This window comes from Pecten maximus, chromosome 19 (assembly GCF_902652985.1).
Source record: "Pecten maximus chromosome 19, xPecMax1.1, whole genome shotgun sequence".
Lineage (NCBI taxonomy): Eukaryota > Metazoa > Mollusca > Bivalvia > Pectinida > Pectinidae > Pecten > Pecten maximus.
In genome coordinates this window covers 15986663-16004651 of record NC_047033.1, presented here as the reverse complement: position 1 = coordinate 16004651, position 17989 = coordinate 15986663, and the positions used below count along the sequence as shown (strand labels likewise).

The window sequence follows — 17989 nt, the reverse complement described above, 5'->3', positions numbered from 1 at the left end:
TACGCCATAAAACGGATAAAGGAAATATGGAATGTTCACTTTCTGAGTTCTTGCCTTCTGGTTTTCATAAAACTTAAAAGATTTCAAAGCAACGTTACTAGTGTAAAGCTTCAAAACAGAGAAACAAACACTTTCGCCGAAATATAATACAATGTATATTGTTTATTGAATAATTATATGTCTATTTTATTTTTAGCGATATTTGTATCAAACATATTGATACCCTTACCATTTACGTCGTCGCTTGCGTTTCAGGACGGAACGTCTATATGTGATCGCGAGACATGTCCGCCACTTCCTTGCCCCTTAGAGAAAACTGTTCAGAGGGAAAACTCGTGTTGTCGCGTTTGTCCCGAGAAACAGACATGTGACTACAAGAATAAAACGTACATGGTGAGTTGTGTTCATAAAATTATAATGATAATATCAGAATAATACACTTTATTTATTGAGACTAAATACATGTTTAACCAAGTATATGGACATTTCCTAGGCAGTTGATCAATCTGTTTCTCAATTTCATGTTTATAACTTATGTTAAATCCTGATCATTTCTGGTATATTTCCAAAGTCAGTCTCCTCGCAAACAGCCATACCAAAAAGAAATATCTAAGCATTGAAATGATATCACGTTCATGAGGTAATTGTTGAACCTAGTACCTCCGTGATCAACACGGTTGTTAGTGTTTAACGGAAAGACCAATTTACATTAATAATTGGTTAATCCCTGGTGAACACACGTTTGATATCCACTTTTCCCTACATCATTTAGATTTGGTGTTATGCCTACTCCAGCTTGTGGAACAGTTATGCTAATTTGGGTGTTGACAGGTGTTGCTGAGTTGTACAGTAAATAAGACACAATTAGATCAGAGTTAAGACTGTGCTAGATAGTGTTTCATTAACTACCGGAAATGTCTTAAACCTGTATGAAAGTCCAACCTTGCAATAAAATTATGTCATGATCGGTATATAAGTCGATCACTGGTGCCAAATGCCGTTTAGAACATGTTTAACCTTGCCCTGGGATCAAAAACGAATCTGGACTTAAGTTGTTTAAATTTTCTTTTCAAAAACATAATTTTGTTTACGTGCATATTTTTTAATAGCAATGAAAGAATACCGATCGTTAAATCCGCCTATCAATCTTCTTTTGATTCGCAAAGGCAAAATATTTAAGTGTTGTCAAATTTCCTGACGGTAAATATTAATGAACATGTTTCCGGTTTCTAATCTTAATTCTGCTGTCTGTTGCATTTTCCTTGTTTGTCTGCATTTGATAAAAAGAAAACAAATCTGTTTACATACAATTAATCCTGTTCCTATCACGATTACACCATACTATTACATCAATGTTTATGCTGATACATAATTATTCACATTCGCATCGTCATACCACTATGAACATTTGTACAATGTGTTTTCACAGAATTCATCATATTCATATCATCATGCGTATCATACCACTATGAACATTTGTACAATGTCTTTACACAGAATTCATCATATTCGTATCATAACACCATGAACATTTGTACAATGTTTCATCATAACACTGTTTAGATAGGATTGATCTTATTCCTTTTACGGTTACAGCATGAACAACAATGGCGACCAAACGTTTGTACTAAGTGTTCATGTGACGACGGTTCAACAAGATGTCACGTGCAAAATTGTCGGAACACGGTCTGGTGTCCAGCGGTAAGTATCTTCTGGTTTGATGGCCATGTATCCATACATGTACAGCGTATTTATGTGAATTCTATATCAATGAAAAATGGTTAACTTTAGAAAATGGATAAAGTGGTTTTAAATTTTTTTTCTTAGTTCTTTGTAACTCTTGTAAACTTTATTTATTTTACGACAATCGCAAAACAAGTTACATCAACTTATATTAATCACGCTTATTGGCCCGGATAGGAGCGCGCGAGGGACCTTACTGTGGGAGAAAACCGGAGTACTCGGAGAAAACCCACGTGGTCGGGCAGGTGATCCCTACTATATTAAAAAGAGAACTATTAGATATATGAACTTAATAATTTCTCTCATTTGAGATTCTGACTTATCCCGAATTTGACATATATTTGTATCTCGGGTGTCGTCGATGAACTAGAAGACGCTTACTCTTCCGGGATACTTGGTCTTATTCTACTTTTTTATTTGATCTTTCGCCCTCGTTAAAACGATGTTGAGATTTATTTATGGCGTCGTTATTATGTCGGTATTCTTTTTTATTTTTTTTTGTTATTATTCTGTCACGAAATCGCGGCGTGTCGTTAGCGTTTTTAACACAACTTATTGATTCAGGAAATGTTTATTATTATTCTTTTATTATTTTATTTCCTTCTGCGATATGACATTAGACTTGTCCGGTGCAAGTGATCACCATCAGGGTTCCCTCTTTGTCTAGATTTGATCTAGATTAAAATAACAAGGGACGTTAATGAAGAAGACGTAACTCCTTTTGGAACTCTTGCGCTCATGTACCTTGTTATTTCAGCTTTATTTTTATGCCCGTCGCGACCCGATGCAATGTAACCAGCTAATCTGAGGAACTGCTGACGTTTCGGAATGTCGAGTGGCATCGGCGACATTCGTGTCTTATAGGCAGTTTCTAGTTTCTTATGTAAGGACCAAGTATTACCGATTGTTAAACCTAAATATTTGGACTTTGCTGAAATGTTGATGTTCACCGTGATGCAACTCAGGTGTCTTTATATTTCTGACAGATACGACAGCAGTAGGGCATAGATACCTTAAGACGATAATAGCTCTATATAATGGTAACTACTTCCGTAACAGTGAAACATAACAATAACATTATTACAAAAACCCAATTATAAAGGGACATTATCATCGAAATGTTATTACGGCTGTTTAAAACATTTACTCGGCCATTCGGACATAAATAGCACAGATTCATGTCGCTGAACGATCAGAAATATACTCTTGGCAATTAAGATGAAAATATTAGAAACATTAGTTACATATTTCTATTACCAGATTGAGTGTGGTATGTATGTGGACTGATTAAATGCGTGTTTTAAACATTCTTAATGTCTCAGTTGATACATTTACAGAAAAATATAATCTTCACATGGCAAAATTGGTAAAGAAGTAAGCTATACTGGTGCTGTTTGTGTGCGGTTTTAAGAGTTAAATTATATCGCGGTGGGATCTGTCGTACGCGTTTGTAGAATCGCGTGCTTTCCTCCTCGGGAATGGGCTGTTACAGATAGGCAGTATAGTGTACATGATATATTACGTTGTATATATTGTGTGGTCTATTATCGTGACAAAATTTAATTTATCTTCGTTATCATCACGATCAGTTCTGGTCTATTTTATGAGTCTTTCGTTATATGGAGGATGAGAAGATAGATGTTGCTTTTTTTCGTTATTGAGGAAGATATGAATTTACATTTGTATTACAAAAACGTTGTCACAATTATAAAAGCAACAGGATACCGATATAATAACCAAACCGTAATTCAACCTGAAAATCGATAAAACAATGGCACAAACAACGGAGAATACCGAAAGAATAACGAGGGCACAAACAACAGAGAATACCGACAAAATAACGAGGGCACAAACAACAGAGAATACCGACAAAATAACGAGGGCACAAACAACGGAGAATACCGACAAAATAACGAGGGCACAAACAACGGAGAATACCGACAAAATAACGAGGGCACAAACAACAGAGAATACCGACAAAATAACGAGGGCACAAACAATAGAGAATACCGACAAAATAACGAGGGCACAAACAACAGAGAATACCGACAAAATAACGAGGGCACAAACCACGGAGAATACCGACAAAATAACGAGGGCACAAACAACGGAGAATACCGATAAAATAACGAAACCGTTATTCTAACACAAAACCGATAACAGAAGGGCATTACACGAACTAAAGTATAGATATGTATGGTGACCCTTAAAATAATAAAGGAGAGCAAGTACACGTGTTCAGCAAGGTTGAGCGTCTTCTTCTCCATCGACGATATCCGTCGTGTAAAGATACCTTAGCACACAGTACATAACTATTGTAGAAGTTTAGTAGTATGTGTATGTGTCATTATACAGTTGTTTCAGGCATTTAATAGTACTCAAGAAAACTACTTCCTCTCGTGTTGGGACGAATCCGATGAGCTGCTTCCTGTTTTCTGAAGAAAAAAAATTACGTAAAATAGCCCTTTTAAAAATCAGATGCAGGAGTCCATTGTCAGATATATTCTCAAACCGTCCTGAAACATCCTTACTGTTTAAATCGGCGATTGTGATAAAAAAAAAAAAAAGACGCCTCCACGTCCCACGTCCCCACGCCCCACGTCCCTTGTCCCCACGTCCCCACATCCCCACGTCCCACGTCCCACGTCCCACGTCCCACGTCCCACGTCCCACGTCGGTTTACAGTTTTGACTATATGACGGCTTGTTATGCTTTGGTAGCAATTTCTCTGGTTAACAGTAGAAAATACTGAATAAGTAATAAATCATATTAGATAATCTTTGAATAGAAAGTTCTTCGAAAATCCTTAAAACGTGATTAAGTAATGACACCTCTATATTCTGTATCACTTAGTCAACGCATATCAACTAGAAACTAATACTATAAACTTAAAATGATTATAGTATAACTTGGGGAAAATATGGCGATATTTTCAGACCACGTGGTACGTTTTTTTTATTATAGTGATGATAATAATCAAATTGATTTGATAACAGTATACAACAATAACATGTCAAAGCATGAGTTAAATTAAAAACCAATATAGCCTTATATAAGGTGTTAATATAAGCTCTAAGCTTGTTTTCCCATCCCATAAAACTATTTGTATATGTATTGACTATTTTGATTAATGAATGAATATTGTTTAAACTAATATATTACCCGGATTTAAAGTGGTGGCCGAGATACATTGTATACTGTGTCTCTAATACGACACTGTGCCATCTGTTGTGAACATCCCTTCTTACGTTTCCTACCTTGTTTGTCTATTGATACCAAATTTTATTAAGTGAAAATGGTTTGGTTTTCATTATCTATCGACTTCGCTTCAATTATCTATACTTATTATCCATCATACATATTACATCGAGGGCTTCAATTATCTATACTTATTATCCATCATACATATTACATCGAGGGGAGGGCACTGGCGATTTATTTGAAACTTGTTCTAAAATCAAGAGGAGATTGTCTCCGATTTGATATATTTCCCTCCCAATTAAATATCCTGCGTTTCATGTCTATTTTTCTGACGATAGGCAACAGTAGTGTTTTTATAATCAACCATTACAACTTCAGCGCTAAACATTTCAAGAGTTTATATATCATTTAAGAGATTTTTATCATAAAGATACTTAATAGTAAAAGCGTCTTGATGATAAAGAGCATTAATTTCTGTAGTTGTCAAAACCGGTGGCTCGCAGACTTCTACACTCAGTCATCTCTATCAAATATGTCAACGTTAGTCCCTAAGGCTCTAGAAAAAATCCCTGAAAGAAGATTCCCTCTGCTGTGCTCTTCATTTCAAGTGGATACTATTAGCAGAACGCAATAGATCTGTAATGATTTGAGGTTTATGGTATGAAATATAATATTTGTCTTACCGAGGTATTGAGAGCTGTCTCGGTGGTGGTTTGAATGATGCGGGTTCATTTTTCATAGCAATTAGTGTGGTGCCGACATGATGACGTGAAAGGAAATCTTCTAATCATTTCATACTATCTAATTAATACATTTGGAAATATACGGAAGTATATAAATACATTTATTTGATGCGTTTCTCGTTATTTTTATAGGTATTCACAGTTTGATAGCTTGCTGTGTACCACAGAAAGTGGTTAAGGAAGTAATCAGTATTTTTGATAGAATTCTGTAATAAAGACATGGTTCCTTAAAAAAACTAATTTACATCATGTATCAATAATATAATTATTACGACTTATCCGAGACACTAAAGGAGCCTTCAACCCAGGAGGAGATTAAACATACCCCGTACATAACACATAATAATCGTATTTTGGGAGATCGTTTAGCAGTAATAAATGGACACACTTTATATAGAAAACTGTAAGCGGCACGGAAAGTGCGGATTTCTGCAAAGATATCATCGAAGGATACGATAAGAAAAATACAATTTATAGATGATGATTTTTCTTTTTTGATTTTAGGTTATCAATATCAGTAAAAATTAAAAAAAATACTGTTAATGTTTATGTGACAGATTCACCTTCGCTGTTGTGTGGTACATACAGTTGTTTCATTTCAGATTGCTGCATGTGGTTTTTCCTTTATTCGAATTCCGATAATTTTACCTATGTAACGGTATGATTAAAACCACTTTATTCTTATTAATTATTATTAAATATATTGTTTTTATTTTCAGGGCTACCGATTACAGTATATTGATGGTGAATGTTGCCCGAGATGTACCGAAGGTAGAAATGCTTCTCAGACTATAATCTATATCCGTCCTTTAATATTGATTCATATTTTGTAATTCTCTAATACTGCTAGTAGCATCCCTGTTCTGTAACTACCGTTCTGACAGAAGAATACAATGTGTGCGGGTCTATATTCCGTTTCATTGTCATTGACACGCTTGTAAGAAGTGCCTGAGTCAGAGGAATGTTTGCATTGGGTAAGGAATAGGTGTTGAATGAGGAGAATGCTGAGATTAGTAAGAAACTCGAGCTCTCGAAAAGTTTCTTTACGTTGAATAGCCTAGAATCGCTAAATACGAAAGCACTAGACGATAGCCATTATTCTTTATTACCAAAACATCCGAACACTCTCATTACCAGTTGTTATGTGACAGGAGTGTGTATCGGGCACATAAACTATTCCATGGCAGTTTGAGAACATTCCTTACTGCATTGAAGAGCCTAAAGTTTTGCTTTAGAACTTCTTAGAAGATCGGGTTAGCGCTAAAAGAATGTTTATAAACATACACGAGCTACATTCTGTACTCGTACACATCCATTGACCCATCTTTTTATATCTTTTGTCAGTGAACACCTAATTTAACGCGGCTAGTTAAAGACAGATCGTGTTTTATTAGTATGAAAGACATTAAACAATTATCGATTGATATAAAAAAAAAATACGTCTAACACCAAACTTCTCCATGCCAGTTTGAGAACATTCTTTACTGCATTGAAGAACCTAGTTTTTTATGTTTCGCCATCGATTATCTGTTCCTAGTACTCACTAAAATATAAATGGGATAATTTTATGAAGCATTTTCCCGTTTAGCGAAGCTGAAATATATCTTTTTTGTCGTAAATCTGAATGGGGAAATGGGATAAAAGTGGTCACTTATGTTTTATATTCACATACTAAATAAGAAAAAAACTTTCTATAATGTTTAATTGATTCGTTTTTATGGATAAATTAATAACAAGTTCATATCAATGACCACCCCATGAAAGTTTACGGGGCCAATGTATTTTGACTAAACAGCTAATAATGCTACATCTAATGGATGGAATTGTATGCACATCAGCTATGATGTACATAAATCGCATATTCGACTTTATTTTTTTTCTGTCTTTTCAGCTAAAGGAGTGTGTACCGTGTTTGGTGATCCTCATTATAGAACTTTTGATGGACGGATATATAATTTCCAAGGGCCGTGCAAATATCTTCTGGCGGAAGACATAGTGACTAAATCGTTTTCAATACGCGTGCGCAATGATGCGCGCACATCACCTTGGTTCACGTGGACAAGAATGGTGACAGTGTTTCTAGGAAATGTGAAAATAGGACTTCATCAAAAAATGAATGTGAAAGTAAATAGGAAGCGTGTCAAGCTTCCTTACACAAATCACGCTGAATTCTCGGTCGTACGAGACGGTCAGTCTGTCAAGGTCATGACCGCTATTGGACTTAAGATAATCTGGGATGGTGATAGTTTTGTAGAAGTGACGATACCTAGTCGTTATAAACAGAAGATGAGAGGTCTGTGTGGGAACTATAACGGTATCAGCTCGGACGACTTGAAGGGGAAGGATGACATCTTGTATCATGATGGAGAAAACTTCGGTAACACATGGCGTGTTGGAAGTAAAGCTGCATGTACAATTCAAGGAAAATGTTCAAAAAACAGAACCGCCTTGTAAATCCGACAGTTCTAAGAGAAAACGTGCCAAAAGGGAATGTAGCCATCTTTTAGCAAGCGTGTTTTCCAGATGTAGGCGCTTAATAGACGTGAGACAGTACTACAGGTGGGTTTAAACAAGGTTAATGAAATGTTTCGAAAATAGTCAAAGTCATCCAGATGCTTGATGTTGCAGTGTTTTTGCGTTGTAAATTACAGAGTTTGATGTTTATGTGATAATAAATTATGGAGATTAAGGTGTAAGATAACGCTACATAGATCTGTCTTAGACAAACCAGCTGAACAGAAAAAAAGAAATATATGTATGTAATATGCACTGTATTGACCCCTGCTTATTCACGTTTCACGATTTGTTTTTCTCGCTGAGTGAGCGTTTCCTCTGTGATATACGTTTAGAGAGAGATGTGGACAGACAGTTAATATAATAATGCATAAACTACTATTATATTATATTATATTATATTATGTTTTATTACATTACATTATATCATATTATATTATATCATTTCGAGAAAGCTTATAATGATATAGATCATAAGGGATACAATGGAAATAGTAAGTCACCACATCTCATTTGCAAAGTGCCCTCCATTGATTTACACAAACCTTATCTGTAATAACACAACGTACAGAATGTGCTCTTTTCGGTCCTACATGTACATATCCCGATATTAAGTATCATTGTTATAAAGTTTTAAAACAAAAAATGCATTAAAAGATGTTTTATCTAACCCCAAATCGTCTGAAATAACTTTTGGAATTTACGTACAAAATATGCAAACCTGCACACGACAAGTCACGTGGGTGTTTGCGGAAGTATTTGTGATTTAGTGTGATTTCCCTTTATTTACTCTTGGTCCCCAATGAAATTCACCAGTTTTATAATTTCCTGTGATATAGATATACATAGTACTGTTGTATTATCATGATTTAGTATGATAATCACATGAATATAACAGAGGTTTATTTAAGAAATATACCGAATGATGAATATCCCACTATCTATACAATTATGACTGATTTTGAAATCTGCAATGAATGATTAAAACTAGCAATGATTTACTTTAGCTCTATGAATTAATGTATTCCGGAAATGCTAATACGTCTTCGATAATGCTCAGAATTTCGGATTTATTATTAATGATATGTATAATTGCGAGATGTTAAGCTTCGAATTCGTATGCTTAGAAGCTATCGCTATCTCGCGACATCGTCACGTGAAATGTACTCGAAGAAAATGTATATAGTGTTGATGAAGTACTTGAACTCGCTGGCATTAGGCTATGTAAGAGATTGCAGTAAGATTATATAATATACACAGTTATTTTAAGTTAATTAATTCATTTAAAATATCTCGTTGGTTTAAAAGTTTACGGAATCTCTAAGTGTCATTTGTACATTAGGACACAGTTGCTTTATATAAAAGATTATTGATAAATTTACCCAAATAAACCTGTCCTATATCGCCATATGTATTCACTGACTGAAGCAGTTTAGAAAACTACTTCATCATGCAGAGGGGAGTCTCTTTATATACACAGAAGGGAAATGTCTTCTTAACTATTTATGCAAAAGAGATAAAAGTCCGACAGTAACATATATAGATCTCGGAAGGTATATTGCTTCTCACCCATTAGGCGTGAGTTTACCTTTGAATAACGACAGTGAAATGTGCTTCAGGCAAAAGCTTAAAAAATGTGTATGATTTATAGAATCTGAAAAGGTGATCAGATAGCACCTACACAGTGTTAATTAAGCGTATGGACGCAGCAGAGTAAATCGACAATAAATGATACGTGTATGTATTGATGTATCGATTCAATAACTCTCTACAATGATCCATCTCGTGCACCTGTTGTGTCACCCTTACGTTCCCCCTAACAAGAGTACACCAAATGGAATTCCATTCATTCCCCGACTTAACTCTTCATGAATTGATTGATTTTGATGTTGTATTCTGTATGGCGAGCTCCTGGATTACTGCACTTTGTCTGAGCGTTTTTCGTATTTGCAATATCAGTTGGCAAAAGAAAATTTACATGAAAGTTGTCGAGATATTCCCGGACAAGGAAGTAATCCCATAACATTTAATGCATCTTCTATTTCACTGAAACGCTTGTTTTTGTAATCTAACTTCTTTCCAGAAAAAAACAAAACAAAAACAAAACAAACAAAAAACAAAAAAAACATTCACATGAATATCCTAATTGAAAGAAATCACAGAAGTAAAAAGTGTCGATAAACTTAGCTAGATAGGAAAACTCGTTAACATATCAGTGAAATCGTCAAATAGTTGATGAACATTTTCTGTTTTTATGGAAAGAGTGGTAGATGAATTAAAATGTATTAAAGACAATAAATGCTACTGTGACGTCGATATCTGATATGTATTGAAAGACACTAAATGTATGGAGATATATTTTACCTCATAATAACAATATTTTCCATTTTGTTATTTCCTGATACTTTAATCACAGTTATCTCCCCTTAAACGTCAACTTAAAAACAAAACAAGTCGTGTCGGAATTTTTTTTTAAAATTTTTTTATTAATATCAACAAATGAATGTTTTTGTATTTCAGATCATGTATAGCGGATATGTGTGAGTGTCCGGATAACAAACAGTGCGCGTGCGAAGCTGTGAAAGCATACGCACACAGGTGTATCAACGAAGGCATACAGATAATGTGGAATGATCAGCGATTCTGCCCAGGTAACGAGTTATTGTTAATGTTGTCATATTCAGAATCGTTTTAAAGAAATGGAGTGGAACACAGCCACTCATAATGTTATCGATATACATGAAAGTTTCTGTATAAGTTTCTATAGATCGCGAGAAGGTTAAGATTAAGGAATTATCGTCTACGAACACAACAATAATTGTGTATAAATTGTAAATATGTTTTCTCTGTACAGATAAATAATGCCTTTCTATTTGAAAAAAACAACTACAAAACAAAAATACAACAATACAAAAAAACACAACGTTTATATCTAAGATAAATACCAATACATTATTGAAGGAGTCCACAAACCATTCATTTAACTATATAATCTTGATTTTATTAGAAAATTTCCGAAAATCTGTGTGAATATCACTATATTAAGTTTTATATTATTTCTTATAAGCAAACGTATTGCAGTGGTGTACATCTTATATAAATCTGTAGTCATTACTCCTGTTCTCTTTTTGAGAACTTCCTAATCTCCTGAGCCCAGTTGTTCAAAAAGTGAAGTTAGTTTAATCACATTATAAGTCAAAATCTCATTTCTCATTTACTTCAAGGTGTATGTTTATTCCTTAAAATAGGCAGAAAGTAAGACACTGACGAGTGTTATAATCTCATAACTTTGCTAGTTTTACCACACATTATTTTATCAGGATTTTGAGACTATTGTGATGTATTGTGATTAGCCTAATCACCTTCTGAAAAACTAGGCCCTGGTGCCTAGAACTGTTACTGATGTACTGATGTACATGGCGGGGGTCTCGATGAAGCAGAAAACGCTAACCATTTCGAAACGCTTTTGTCTGGTTTTGTATTTAAGTTCATTAAATATTACCCTTATTTTGTTGATTTTAGGGTAGAATTTCCGTATTTATGAATATATTCCCCTCTTGTTTTGATTCAAATATGTACATGTTGATAATCATATTGATTTTACAATTTTCAGAACACTGCCCGGAGGGTGCTACGTATAGACAATGTACGAAACGCTGTTTGCGCTCGTGCGATGAACGTGACCAGAAAGCATTATGTAAAACAAAGTGTTCCCCGGGATGTGTGTGTCCCGGGAACAGAGTACTACGTAACAATAAATGTATAAAACCCAGACAGTGTCCGAAACGGTGATGACGTAATGTATTAGATATTGATGACGTCACGTTTTAAAGGATTGATGACGACACGAGTTTGGATATCAATCTGGTCCGTCCATTTCACGGCATTGCATGAGATCTTCCTTGAACGGAGATACATTGTATGTGCTTAAATCGACGGAAGTGACGCAATATGCTGCACGTGTGTTGCTGTTAGTGACGCAACACTGCGACGTTGTTTTCAGACAAATCGTCATGGAGTCGTCCAGTGAAAAGTGATTATATACATACAATTATGCACGTGATTTCTGTTTGCTGAACCGAAACGAGAAACACGTGCAGAAACTATCGCTTGGGATTGGTAAACTATCAGACAGAACCTCCTGAAGGCATTGTGTATGTCTTGTCAGAGCACCAGTTCGTATTTTTCTATTTTGAAGGTACTTTTATCATGACAACTATAGGCGTACTTCTACTGTGTGTAAATGATGATGCTGCTGATGATGATGATTATGATTATGATGATGATTATGATTATGATGAAGATGATGATGATGATGATGATGATGATGATGATGATGATTATGACGCCAAAATCTACTTCTCACGACTTGATCAGTAATTTAACAGACCCTAGATAATATGTTATAAAAGAAAGATTTGTCAGTAACAAGCACAGGGACTTGGTTAACATTCCATACAGCCGTCTATATATGTAAAATATATAGACAATGGACTGAAAGTTTGTGCTAAGTCCCTATGACTGCAAGCTAAAACAGCACTATATGACAAAATACTCATTACATGTCTATATAGCATTATTACTTGTAAAGATTCTTGTTAACATTGTTTGTTTATGTTTTACTCTATTTGATTATCCTTCAGATAATAATCCGTCTCGATTAATTTGAAATAATTTAAATTACGATTTTATTTATTTTTGATAATATTGATTCGCTGATTTTAAAATTTGAAATAATTTAAATTACGATTTTATTTATTTTTGATAATATTGATTCGCTGATTTTAAAATTTGAAATAATTTAAATTACAGTTTTATTTATTTTTGATAATATTAATTCGCTGATTTTATATTCAAATGAATTTTAAACCCGGTTACTCACGTGTGCAATATGTACTAATATCGATATTTTGTAAAAACTCTCGATAACAATTAAATCCTAAAAAATCAGTCCCTATTCGTAATTTCGTAATCTAAGTTGCCCTACACTTGGATTATATAGACATACTGTTGATATTCCGTCGATTTTTCCAAAACCTGTTTTATCTGCAGTTAATCAAAAGCTTTCCGTGTTATTTTATTTTTCACATTTTTCGAATCTATATAAAATATTTTAAAAGTTCATTCATTCTCTTTGAAAGATTACAGACAAAGTATATACTATAGCTGGTTTGGGTGCGTCTACTGAATAGCTGGTAATATCCGCGGGGGATTTAATTACGCTTTATTCGCGCTCATTATATATACATTTAGCGCGAAAATAAATACCTAACGAACATTAATATATAGACGCAAATATGTGGAAATGTTTATCGTAGAATGTTAACAATGTTGGTTGCGCGAAATGTAATACCCACGAACTAAAATAAGTCTGACTAGGACAACCGCGACATTTGATACCCGCGAACTAGGCGTGACCGGGACAACCGCGAAATGTATTAACCGCTAACAAGGTCGGACCGGGACAACCGCGAAATGTATTAACCGCTAACAAGGTCGGACCGGGCAACCGCGAAATTTAATAACCGCTAACAGGGTCGGACCGGGACAACCGCAAAATGTATTAACCGCTAACTAGGTCGGACCGGGCAACAGCGATATTTATTATCCGCTAACAAGGTCGGACCGGGCAACCGCGAAATTTAATAACCGCTAACAAGGTCGGACCGAGCAACCGCGATATTTATTAACCGCTAACAAGGTCGGACCGGGCAACCGCGAAACGTATTAACCGCTAACAAGGTCGGACCGTGTAACCGCGATATTTATTAACCGCTAACAAGGTCGGACCGGGCAACCGCGAAATTTAATACCCATTAACTAGATTTGACCGGGACAGCCGCGAAATTTGATACCCGTGAACTAGGTCTGACCAGGACAACCGCGAAATATTTACCCCGCGATATTTAACAACTATACAGTAGATCCAGTGTATCAAGTTAATTATCATCAATAACGTAACGCCCATTATACAACATTGTATAATGTTTGTGTTTCGTTTTCTGAGGTAGGTCATTTATACTTGGTATCCCCTCAAATGATTTCTGACACCTTATATCCAATATCTGTTGTATGTAAGATGACACAAGGATGAATTACACTTATGCACCACTCGTACATCAATTTTACAGATGAAATAAGTAATGCTTTTTTAAATCAAGTTACCAAAGTCTTTCATTTCACGTATCTTATTATTGCATTTTTATTATTTTTTTTTTTCATTTTTTTTTTTTTTTTGTGCTTTTTTTCTAGTTACCCCATTAAATTTATTATTCAAAATTACGACTTCTATACTATGTAGATTCAGAACAAGATGGCGGTCCCCCGTTAGAAAATGACGGATTTTGGGAATCCCAACTAAAAGGACAATTTGTATTTAAATAATTACTTATCATGAATTGTGAACGAAACGAACATGTGTAAATAATGTATGTGAAGTGGTCCAAATTAACGAGGAATGTATGAGTTTAAGGGAGATGACTCTTGTTTACAAACTGTATTTAATTTATTACTGCTAGCGTTGTACATAGATTTATTTATTAACATGCGTGTGTTTGTTGTTGGCCGGTGTAATGTGGATGAAATCAGAAGCAGATTGACTGTTGTATGTGAGGCGGAATGAAGGACTGATTTTGTACATATAACGGAAGTTTGTAAATGAGTATTTGTTATTTAAAGATGCTACGTCGCTGACAGTGTATAAACGACTTCTCACAAAAATGCATACCCAAGACATGGAATATATCAAATCAACACCATCAAGTGAAAAGACAACGAAAACGATATTATAATGATCACCTATAAGACCTCAAGCTACATACACAATCCAGAGATGAATCCCAATTGAACTTCTCCGGGATAATTAATTGGTGACACATTAGAAATAAAAAGATAAATTCAGACTGTTAGGGTTTGGTAATAGCTTGATGTAAGTAAGTTTTAGTTTTGTATGAAGGTATACATCAGGCTATTCTTGTTCTTTATTGGTCATTATCACGCTTTCGTCGGCGATGTGGCATCTTTAAGAAACACTTAAATGTAACATGAAGGCCAAGAAATAAATACATTTATTACGTTTGGATGGTCATTGGACTGAGATTGAACACTTTATGAACTACAATTAATATTTTAATTTTCAGGATCATTTTACCATTTGTTGTAGAATATTTTGTATAAAACCTATTCCCTATTTTTTAATACCAAATATGCTTTGAAATGATGACTGTATTAATACGTTGGTTGGATGATTTCAGAAATGTTCACTCTGTGTCAAATAAAAGTGTTCCAAGAGGGATAACTCTGTTTTGATTAAAACAATCCCGGGAATCGCGACTGGGTATGCCAATTCTGTTTTCATATTGAAACAAAAATTAAAACTATATCTATTTTCATAAACGTTAAAAATTAGCATTACTTAGTAAAAAAAACCCATAAGATTTGGTAATCTTTCAACAATTCCTCGAAAATACCATTTCAAACTTCAGTGTTAGTAGCTTATTAAGCTGAACAGTGTCTGAAAAAAAACTGTCTCCAAGTTGTTAGGTTAATTGAGATACCATAAGTGAGGTTATATTAAAACTAAACAGATGTGAATACAGGGTTCGTTAATGTATGTAGAAATATAGGTTACTTATATAATTATCATCGAGTGAAAATGTCGATACAATAAGATAGTAAAACAATGTCAATTTGATGTATTACCGACATCTAACGTATTACATACGACTATGCAGCTATTGATTTAGCATCGTGTGGTAGGTATGTCTGACGTCACCAGTGATGGACAGATGCAATTTTTTGACGTTATATTACCTTAATTTAATGTTCACATTGTTGGGAATGTATATGAAATCAACGCCAGAGAGATGATTGATTGTTGGATATGTAAGGTACGGGTGAGGAATACTTTATAACACTTTATCATTTAAAACATTTTCGTTTAACTATCAACTGTCTCTTGCTAAGTAATATATTTCAACACCAAAAACGTCATGTTATTATACAATGTTTGTAATCCAGCAATGGAAATCTACCAGATTAAAACATTCCAAAATGATTGTTGGCGTTAGTTTTGTTATTTTGTGAGCAGTATGATACTCCATTGTCATGGAGATGAATTAAAGACTTTACCTGTAATGCATTACATGTAGTCTACTGATTTACCTTTAATCTCATGACTTTACCTGTAATCTAATGATTTAACCTTTAATCTAATGACTTTACCTGTAGTCTAATGACTTTACCTGTAGTCTACTGATTTACCTTTAATCTCATGACTTTACCTGTAATCTAATGATTTAACCTTTAATCTAATGACTTTACCTGTAGTCTAATGACTTTACCTGTAGTCTACTGATTTACCTTTAATCTCATGACTTTACCTGTAATCTAATGATTTAACCTTTAATCTAATGACTTTACCTGTAGTCTAATGACTTTACCTTTAATCTCATGACTTTACCTGTAATCTAATGATTTAACCTTTAATCTAATGACTTTACCTGTAGTCTAATGACTTTACCTGTAGTCTAATGACTTTACCTTTAATCTCATGACTTTACCTGTAATCTAATGATTTAACCTTTAATCTAATGACTTTACCTGTAGTCTAATGACTTTACCTGTAGTCTAATGACTTTACCTTTAATCTCATGACTTTACCTGTAATCTAATGATTTAACCTTTAATCTAATGACTTTACCTGTAGTCTAATGACTTTACCTGTAGTCTAATGACTTTACCTGTAGTCTAATGACTATCTTAGATTTTATCTTAGATTTTACCTTTAATCTAATGACTTTACATGTAATCTAATTATTTAACCTTTAATCTAATGACTTTACCTGTAGTCTAATGACTTTACCTGTAGTCCAATTATTTACCTTTAATCTCATGACTTTACCTGTAGTCTAATGATTTTACCTTTAATCTAATGACTTTACCTGTATTACATGTAGTCTAATTATTTTACCTTTAATCTCATGACTTTACCTTTAGTCTAAAGACTTCACATTTAGTGTAAAGGCTTCATCTGTATTCTTATGACTTTACCTGTAGTCTAATGACTTCAACTGTAATCAAATCCTTTTGTTGTCAATGGAATGTTGGGAAATGTATCACCCAGTGAATAGCCAGGGTCATTATGAGGTCATTATATTACTACTTGTAGTAATGTGTGACCACCTAACTAAACAAAATACGGGAGGCCCAAAGCATGCCATCCAGAGCAATTAGGACAACTGTTTCGTCCTTCTAGGACTCGTTAGTGATGTTAGGGACATCCTGCAGCTGTTTTGTCCTTCTAGGACTCGTTAGTGATGTTAGGGACATCCTGCAGCTGTTTTGTCCTTCTAGGACTCGTTAGTGATGTTAGGGGCATCCTGCAGCTGTTTTGTCCTTCTATGACTCGTCAGTGATGTTAGGGTCATCATACAGCTGTTTTGTTCCTCTTCGACTTGTCAATGATTCTGGGGACAAAAGGTGTGGAATCCAGAGGGGCGTCAGAAAAATCAAAATATATTTAAATAATATAGGGGTTGGGTATGTATTAACCATTGTCTAGTGCTTATGATTTTGTAAATACATATTTAATACATCGTGTGCTATTTGTGATTATTCCTACCAATAAACAAGCGTGACTTAATCAGGTAGAACAGACACACACTTGCTAGGCTTGTTAACTGTTATGGTTTCCTGTTTAATAAAATCACATTCGAGTGTTCAACTATAACGTGATCTGTATACTTCATCACATATCGGATGTCTATACTTCTATCTCTAAATAATAT

General features: G+C 34.5%; 1 protein-coding gene and 1 long non-coding RNA gene across 2 annotated transcripts in view; both read left to right on the top strand.

The window, feature by feature from the left end:
* The window catches only part of LOC117317576 (BMP-binding endothelial regulator protein-like), a 94400-nt gene extending 81445 nt beyond the window's left edge, over positions 1–12955 (top strand). The window contains 7 exon segments of the mRNA XM_033872413.1: positions 256–393; positions 1597–1701; positions 6407–6458; positions 7579–8105; positions 8107–8246; positions 10722–10852; positions 11815–12955. Coding sequence (XP_033728304.1) covers positions 256–393; positions 1597–1701; positions 6407–6458; positions 7579–8105; positions 8107–8246; positions 10722–10852; positions 11815–11993 — 1272 coding nt within the window. The 3' untranslated portion in view covers positions 11994–12955.
* Positions 12956–12969: 14 nt separating this feature from the next.
* On the top strand, positions 12970–16258 carry LOC117317577. Its single transcript, XR_004530200.1, has 2 exons — positions 12970–13902; positions 13985–16258. It is a non-coding gene; the product is annotated as an uncharacterized LOC117317577 (long non-coding RNA).
* Positions 16259–17989: the final 1731 nt, after the last annotated feature.